Genomic DNA, 9,385 nt, shown 5'->3' on the forward strand with positions numbered 1-9,385 from the left:
TGGGCTCTGTGTGTGTGTGTGTGTGTGAGAGAGAGAGAGAGAGAGAGAGAGAGAGAGAGAGAGAGAGGTTGTTGGGGGTCGGGGTGGGGTGGGGGGTGAAGTATATGGCTGTATGTCTGACTGCCTTTCCCTCTCCCTCTCATCCCTTTTATTGTACTTCACACACCCCCACCCCCACCCTCCCTCCGTCCCTTATCAGTCTCTGCTTGCCGTTTTACCCATCTTTCTGGTTCTCTTTGTGCTGCTTTATTTTCTTTCTTTCTTTTTCTTTCTTTCTTTCTTTTCTTCCTTCTTTCATCCCTGTCTTCCTTTCTTTGCCCCTTATCTCCTCTCGTCTCTTCCCCCCACTCCCCCACCCCTTTCATTCCTTTCTACGTGGATGGTGTGGGTGACTGAGCGCTCACTGATACCCGTCACTGTTAACAGAGTAAATACGGTATGACAAACCCAGTTCAAATCCTGTAAGCACATTGGTTCAGTCAATCTGTCTTGAACAGCAAAACGTGCCAGTCTGCAATCACTGCACTGGGTCCTTTTTCCACTTCGTCAGGATCGTAGGGTGGAAAGAAACATACAATGGAGGTGAAGATTATTTTAGGTAGGTTTCCTGAATGTCGTTTGAAGATGGTGGTGGTGGCAGTTGTTGTTGTTGTCGTCGTCATCGTCGTTGTTATTGTTGTTTAAAACCTGTTGCTTTTATTGTTGTCGGTGGTGGTGGTCTTCTTCTTCTACTTCCTCTTCTTCGTCTTCTTCGTGATTGTCGTCGTCGTTGCTGTTTGTATTTGTATTTCTTTTTATCACAAGAGATTTCTCTGTGTGAAATTCGGGCTGCTCTCCCCAAGGAGAGCGCGTCGCTACACTGAGAGCGCCACCCCTTTTTTGTATTTTTTTCCTGCGTGCAGTTTTATTTGTTTTTCTACAGAATTTTGCCAGCAACAGCCCTTTTGTTGCCGTGGGTTCTTTTGCGTGCGCTAAGTGCATACTGCATATGAGACCTCGGTTTATCGTCTCATCCAAATGACTAGCGTCCAGACTACCACTCAAGGTGAAGTGGAGGGGGACAATATAATTATCGGTGGCTGAGCCGTGATTCGAACCAGCGCGCTCAGATTCTCTCGCTTCCTAGGCGGACGCGTTACCTCCAGGCCATCACTTGGTTGCTGTGGGGTTTGGTGTGGTGTGGTGTGGTGTGGTACGTTGTGGGGTGTGGTGAGGTACATTATGTGGTGTGGGGTGGTGTGGTGTGGTGTGGTGTGGTGTGGTGTGGTGTGGTGTGGTGTGGTACGTTGTGTGGTGTGGTGTGGTGTGGTGTGGTGTGGTACGTTGTGTGGTGTGGTGTGGTGCGGTACATTGTGTGGTGTGGTGTGGTGCAGTGTGTGATCTTCTTCTTCTTCCTCTTCTTACCACCACCACCACCACCACCACCACCACTACTACTACTACTACTACTACATTTTGTTTCGTTCGTTCGTTTATTTAGTTATAGTCTGTTCATCTAAGATGATGATATTAAACTGATTGTGTTTCGCCTGTCCTCAGGGGCTGACAAATGAACTTAGAAGTCTTTCTGGCATCGGCAGTTTTTGGTTTTTGTGCTCCCACTATCTGGAATTCACTGCCTGTCAGTTCTTCGCAACCAGCCAACACTCCTTCTGTTCATGTCCCTGCTAAACAAAATAAGATAAAGAAATAATGATAATGATTAAAAAATAAAAATCCACCTCACCCGTTCAGTGAAGCGTTTTAGTCTTTGTTGTTGCTGTTGTTCTCCTCCACTGTTGTTAAGTTGGGCTGTTTTATGCTGATGTGTGTGTGTATGCGTGTGTGCGTGCGTGAGCGTGTGTGTGTGTGTGTGTGTGTGTGTGTGTGTGTGTGTGTGTGTGTGTGTGCGCGACTGAGAGTGGGTAGTCATTTTCTGAATGAACGAGCCATCACATTGAGTCTGAATTGACTTCGATAAATCCGCTACACAGTTGCCGTTCATCATCATCATCAGTAGTAGTAGTAGTAGTAGTAGTAGTATTTATAGTTCTTTTTACGTCACAACAGATTTCTCTGTGTGAAATTCGAGCTGCTCTCCCTAGGGAGAGTGCGTCGCTACACTACAGCGCCACCCATTTTTTTGTATTTTTTCCTGCGTGCAGTTTTATTTGTTTTTCCTATCGAAGTGGATTTTTCTACAAAATTTTACCAGGAACAACCCTTTTGTTGCCGTGAGTTCTTTATCGTCTCATCCGAATGACTAGCGTCCAGACCACCACTCAAGGTATAGTGAAGGGGGGGAAATATCAATGGCTGAGCGGTGATTCGAACCAGCGCGCTTCCAAGGCGGACGCGTTACCTCTAGGCCATCAGTAGTAGTTTTTGTAATCACAGTGACCTCTTGATGACCTTTGTCCATCTGACCAAGGCTTTCGGTATGGTCAGCAGAGAAGGCTTATGGAAGATCATGGAGAAGTATGGCTGCCCCAGCAAGTTCATCACAATCGTCCGGCAGTTCCATGACGGCATGATGGTGACAGTTCTAGATGACAGAGACGAGTCAGAGGCCTTCCCAGTGACAAACGGCGTCAAACAAGGCTGCGTTCCCGCTCCGACTCTGTTCTGTATGGCATTCTCTGCCATGCTGACAGATGCCTTCCACGACTGAAAGTAGGAATCCACGTCAGGTACAGGACTGACGGGAGATTGTTCAACCTCAGGCGCCTTCAGGCCGTTACAAAGGTAAAAAAAAGGCTGTCATCGGAGACTTCTTGTTTGCTGGTGACTGCGCACTCAACGCCAGCACAGAGCAGAAGATGCAGTGTGGAATGAGCTGCTTCTCAAAAGCCTGCGACAACTTCGATCTCACCATCAGCACACAAGAGACCGAAGTTAAGTACGGGCCTACCCCAGGAAAGTCATACCAGGAGCCGCGCATCACAGTGAAGGGGCACAACCTCCAGGCAGTCAACTTCACCTACCTGGGCAGCATGCTCTCTCGCGCAGTGAACATAGACGCTGAGGTCAACAACAGCATCGCCAAAGCCAGCGCCACCTTTGGGAAACTCCGTGAGAACGTCTAGGAGCGGAGAGAACTCAGCGCTACCACCACGCTCAGGGTCTACTGTGCAATGATCCTTACCACTCTCCTTTCCGCCAGCGAGACCTGGAGTGTCCATAGCAGACACGCCAAACAGCTCAATCGCTTCCAACTGAGCTGTCTCAGCAGACTCCTTCACATAACGTGGCAGGACAAAGTCACTGATACGGAAGTCCTGGAACGAGCTGGCCTCTGCAGCGTCTACACCCTCCTGCAAAAAGCCCAAGGCAGGTGAGCTGACACGTCTACACCCTCCTGCAAAAAGCCCAAGGCAGGTGAGCTGACACGTCTACACCCTCCTGCAAAAAGCCCAAGGCAGGTGAGCTGACACGTCTACACCCTCCTGCAAAAAGCCCAAGGCAGGTGAGCTGACACGTCTACACACCCACCTGCAAAAAGCCCAAGGCAGGTGAGCTGACACGTCTACACACCCACCTGCAAAAAGCCCAAGGCAGGTGAGCTGACACGTCTACACCCTCCTGCAAAAAGCCCAAGGCAGGTGAGCTGACACGTCTACACACCCACCTGCAAAAAGCCCAAGGCAGGTGAGCTGACACGTCTACACCCTCCTGCAAAAAGCCCAAGGCAGGTGAGCTGACACGTCTACACCCTCCTGTAAAAAGCCCAAGGCAGGTGAGCTGACACGTCTACACACCCACCTGCAAAAAGCCCAAGGCAGGTGAGCTGACACGTCTACACACCCTCCTGCAAAAAGCCCAAGGCAGGTGAGCTGACACGTCTACACACCCTCCTGCAAAAAGCCCAAGGCAGGTGAGCTGACACGTCTACACACCCACCTGCAAAAAGCCCAAGGCAGGTGAGCTGACACGTCTACACCCTCCTGCAAAAAGCCCAAGGCAGGTGAGCTGACACGTCTACACCCTCCTGCAAAAAGCCCAAGGCAGGTGAGCTGACACGTCTACACCCTCCTGCAAAAAGCCCAAGGCAGGTGAGCTGGACATGTCAGAATGTCAGACAGTCGACTGCATATGCAGCTGCTGTGCGAACAATTGTGTTAGGGCAAGATCTCAGTTGGAACATGTGGGCGAGCCTTCTGGGCCCGTTTGGCCTCATCAGTCACCTCCAGACCCACAGCCACCGATCTTCCATCTGATTTTTTAAACCATGGTCATCTTCAAATCCTAAGGACGATGATCAGTAGTAGGGCAGCAGCAGTTGTAGTGGACGTTGTTGGTGTTACTGTTGTTGTTCCCCTCCTCCGTCTTCTTCCCATGTTTTCTTTTTCATCTCCTCTTCACACAATGACACTGTTGTTTCAGTGGCCTGTCTGACGTCATCTTTATACCTGACGTCACCAAGTAGCGCCTTCTTCTTAAATGGTGGCTCTCCGCACTCCTCTTCACAAACAGATCACACAACTGCACCTGCTGACTATGGCAACAGTAACTGCCATCGATACTGTAAGTAAAGACAGGGAAAATAGTGCCAGGAGATGCCATTTTTTCCTCTCCTTGTCATGTTGTTGTTGTTATTATTTTGCTATGTTCTGTCTTGCTCCTTGTTGGTCTCTGTATTCCTCTGCTCACCTCTCTCTCTCTGCTTACCTCTCTCTCTGCATTCCTCTGCTCACCTCTCTCTCTCTGCTTACCTCTCTCTCTCTCATTCCTCTGCTTACCTCTCTCTCTCTCATTCCTCTGCTCACCTCTCTCTCTCTGCATTCCTCTGCTTATCTCTGCATTCCTCTGCTTACCTCTCTCTCTCTCATTCCTCTGCTTACCTCTCTCTCTCTCTCTCTCTCTCTCTCTATATATATATATATATAGGTAGAGTGGAGTTAGCTTTACGCCCTTAAGGTCAAGTTGTTCGTGGCTGTGGTCTTTTCCATGGGGGGTGTGATGCGGTCAAGGCGTTGGTCCTGCGATACATACATACTGTGTGTGTGTGTGTGTACATATATATATATATATATATATATATATATATAGATAGATAGATAGATAGATAGATAGATATATACTGTGCATATACATGTGTGTGTCCGTGTGTATCACACTCATAAGTAATATTTATATTATTAGTATATAATTATATGTATATATATATATATATTATATGTAATATATATATATATATATATATATATATATATATAATATTATAATATAATATATAAATTATATATATAATATATAATTAACAAATGTGAAGAGTGGTAACTCTCTCCATAAGCAAGGTATACAACTTCTCGTCAATGCTGCTTACGCTACCGATTCAACCAGCACACAGGTAAATAAAAGGTATATGCATATGTCAAATAATCAGTATAAGGACAAGCCCGGCGCTTCCTTTTTTGAGGAAGTATCTGGGTTTGTTCAAATGTACCTTTTATCTACCTGCGTGCTAGCTGAATCGGTAGCGTAAGCAGTATTGACGAGAAGTTGTGTGTACTTTGTTTATGGAGAGAGTTACCACTCTTTACATTTGTTAATCATTTGATCTCCTGGCCTTCTTGATTTATTAATTTCAAATATATATATATATATATATATATACATATATATATATATATATATATATATATATATATACATATATATAATATATATATATATATATATATAATATATATTATAATATCATGTCAGATCATATCATACAGCTACATACCCTATTGCATGCTACACATGGGATCCTGGTTTATCGGCTCATTTGAAAGACTATAGCACCAAGACCGCCACTGAAGGTTTGGAGGGTGGAGTAAAAAAAATAAAATAAAATGAGATAAAATCAATGCAAATCAAAATAAGATAATGAAAAAAGTATATATATATATGTATATTTAATGATCCCGTTCTGTGCGAGATTTGAACCCGTGAATTCTCGCCTCCTAGTTGTGTGGCTAGGCCAATGCTCCCATACACACATTTTGAGCTCTAGGTGTGATTTCTCGTATTGTCAATATGATGATGATAATTATTATTGTTATTATTATCATTATTATTATTGCTGTCATTATTATCATTATTATTATTGCTGTCATTATTATCATTATTATTTCATTATATTACTGTTGTTGTTTTTGTTGTTGTTTTGATGAAGAGGATAGGGGGGGATGGAGAAAGAGAGTTCATGTGTGGTGTACGTAATTTGTAACTTTGTTTCTTTCGCACAATGTTATCATTATCTTTAGTAACGGTAGGAGTAGTAATAGGATTATCATTTTTATTGCTGTCGTGTTGTTGGTGTTTCAGCTGCCGAAGACCTGGACGTCAACAAATGCACAGATCAAATGAAACATGATGATCGCCGTCGCCATGGAAACTTTTCAGGTTGGTCATCCATTTTACGTCTTTTCACCAAAACACGAAACCGAATAAATGATTCAGTTAATCTCGTGTGTGTGTGTGTGTGTGTGTGTGTGTGTGTGTCTTTCTTTCTTTCTTTAGTTTAACGTCTTTTCACTGTCACGTTATATTAGACGGGGGAAAGGGGGAGGAGGGGGGTGGTGAGAATGTAGTATGTGTGCGCATGCGCGTTGGGGTTAGGGGTGATGGAAGGAGGTGGTGGCATGGGAGAGACGCTCACTCAGTCTGGCTCCGCGACTAAGCCATTATTGTCGTCAGTAGGGGGCTTAGTAGGTGGTGTCCTAAGTACGTTAAATCAGAACAGGCACCACTGAACACCACCGAAGTGACTCAGCAGCAGTGCAGGGTGTCCTCTGGTGTGTGTTCTCCTGGCGACCTAACATCGATGGTTCCCTGTGGACTGCCGGCTCTGGGACTGCGACAGACGAACCCGGGTGTGGCCGTGTATGGGGGGCTCGGAATGAGCGGCGTGGGAGCAATGCCACTGAAACGGTGCAGATGACGGGGCAGCAAAAAAAAAAAAAAAAAAAAAGTGGTGGGATGACTGAGACATGGAAGGAGGCATGAGTAGCATCAGAGGTTGAAAGGAAGAGCTGCGAAAGATTGGACCAACTGAGAGTAAAGTTTTACTTTTTCAAACATTCCTATAACAGGATAAAGTAGTGTGTTTGTGTGTGTGTGTGTGTGTGTGTGTGTGTGTGTGTGTGTGTGTGTGTCTGTGTCTGTGTGATTATGGTGATCTCATCAGTTATGACATTTATTTAAAGAATACTCTCTCTCTCTCTCTCTCTCTCTCTCTCTCTCTCTCTCCACCCAAACAGTGGGGACTGTCATAGCCTAATGACATCTTTAGTGTCAGTGGAGATGTAGTAGAGTGTTTTCCATTAATTTCTTTCATTCTCTATTCAGTCTGTCATATTTTCTTCCGAACTTTCTTTCATCTGCTTCTTTATTTTCTTTATTTTCATTTATCCTCTTCTGAACTTTGTTTTAAACGCAAGAACAGGAGCGGTTTGAGTGAGATTGTAAGGTGTCCGGCAAGTCAGCTGTGTGTGATAGTCGTTTTCGACTATGACCATCAGAACAGTGCAGGAGGTAACTGCTGTCCCGACTATCTGGGCTAGAATTTGATTATAGTGGAGATGTCCCGCTCAAGTTACATCCCCACTCTCTCGGCCAAGAGGGTTTTATGGACAGTTGGCGTTGGGATGGCTCCCAAAGGCCAGCTAGTCCCCCAAGGCTGCAGCACTAAAGAGCCAGTGCAATTTCACCTCCTGGTTTGAGAGTCGTAGTCCTTCACAAAAAAACAAAGCTGTAAATGATTTCCCACTGCACTGGAGACACCATTGACAAGTCAGTTGTCTAAACGCGGGTGAAATAAAAAAAGAAATCGGCATATATCAAAAGCAGTCACTGTCAGTGATCCCGAAACCTTGTCCTGTGGCCGGGTCGCTGCACTGCTGAACACATCATCAGCATTTTCATTTCTGGCGGTCCTGGCATAGGGTACTGAGGTACAGCCAGCAATAACAGTCATATCTTTTTACGAGATATATACCTACTACAAAATTCCACCTTCAGGCAAACGCTGAGGATGTTCTACACTGAAAACTTTGTAGAGCGAACCTTGGGCAGTTTCGTCCTCCAAATCAGTTCAATTGTTAAATCATTAATCATATTCGAAACCTTTTTTTTAATTTTTTTTTTTATATACTCAGACCAAATTCTTAAAACGACTCTCATTATTATATGTTTGTGTACGTGTGTACATTATGTATTTCTACGTGCTCATGTTGAACGGCCGCGATTTTATCATTGCATTGTTTGTGTTATTTACTACAATACGAAATTTCCTTATTGGAGATAACATTGCACTTTATATGTATTCAATATTGTTCAGGAGATAATAGTAATAACATTATTAATAATGGATAGATAGATAGATAGATGGATAGATAGATAGATAGATAGTGCTTATATGGCGTAAACTCCCCATGTAATGGGATCAAAGCGCCTTACAATAAACAACGCATATACGATGGTGCATAAAAACACACCTCTGCACATGAAAAAGACAACACATATAAAATTATGTGCTTCTTTACACGAAGACAATTCTACAAATTGCAGGTATGAACACACTCTCTCTCACACACACACACACACACACACACACACACACACACACACATACATACACGCGCGCGCGCGCGCGCTGCACGCAGTATTCTGTATTTTGTAATTCCTGTATCTGTGTGTGTGTGTGTGTTTCAGATCTGTTCACACTGATGTCGGATGCAGCTAACCAAGAACATAACAAAGAGTGTACGTGCAAAACAGCCTGGTGTTCTCCCTGGGGATACCGGTAGCTCTTTCGCAACGAATAATATCCCAGGAATAGAATTCCTACAAACAGCGTTCCGTAAAATTCCCCTTTTCCTTTTTTTTTTTTTTTTTAAATCGCTCTTCTTCTTTCTGGCTCACTTTTTTACTTTTGTTTTTGTCTGTCACATCACAATGTATAATGTCATACAGAACAACATGGCACAACACATCACATCACAATGTAATGTTATACAGCACAACATGGCGCAACACGTCACATCACAATGTATAATGTCATACAACACAATATGGCACAACACATCACAGCACAGCACAATACCATACCACACCATACCATACAATGTCATACCATACCATACCATTGACGTAGACTTCTTCTTCTTCACCTCCTTCTTCTACATGTATGTATGTATGCATTGTACCTACGAGTTTATCATACGCCTATATAATATATATATCTAGATATATATCTGTTATGCATGATTGCGAGTTGAGGACTGAGTGTGTGTGCTTCGTATGCGTGTGGATTATAAAGCGCTTTGTGCAATGAGGAAAGCGCTAATGAATGTCCACTTCTTCTTCTTCTTCTTTTTCTCCTCCTCCTCCTCCACCTCCTCCTCCTCCTCCTCCT

At 44.2% G+C, this 9,385-nt stretch overlaps 1 protein-coding gene across 1 annotated transcript in view; it reads left to right on the forward strand.

Moving 5' to 3' along the window:
- The first annotated feature begins 439 nt into the window (after positions 1-439).
- LOC143284323 (uncharacterized) overlaps positions 440-9,385 on the forward strand; it is a 19,927-nt gene continuing 10,981 nt past the window's right edge. The window contains exons 1-4 of the mRNA XM_076591029.1: positions 440-598; positions 4,363-4,503; positions 6,295-6,372; positions 8,683-8,733. Of these exons, the coding sequence (XP_076447144.1) occupies positions 577-598; positions 4,363-4,503; positions 6,295-6,372; positions 8,683-8,733 (292 nt within the window). The 5' untranslated portion in view covers positions 440-576. The remainder of the gene's footprint in view (positions 599-4,362; positions 4,504-6,294; positions 6,373-8,682; positions 8,734-9,385) is intronic.

The sequence above is a fragment of the Babylonia areolata genome, chromosome 7, assembly GCF_041734735.1.
Source record: "Babylonia areolata isolate BAREFJ2019XMU chromosome 7, ASM4173473v1, whole genome shotgun sequence".
In the NCBI taxonomy this organism is placed as follows: Eukaryota; Metazoa; Mollusca; class Gastropoda; order Neogastropoda; family Buccinidae; genus Babylonia; species Babylonia areolata.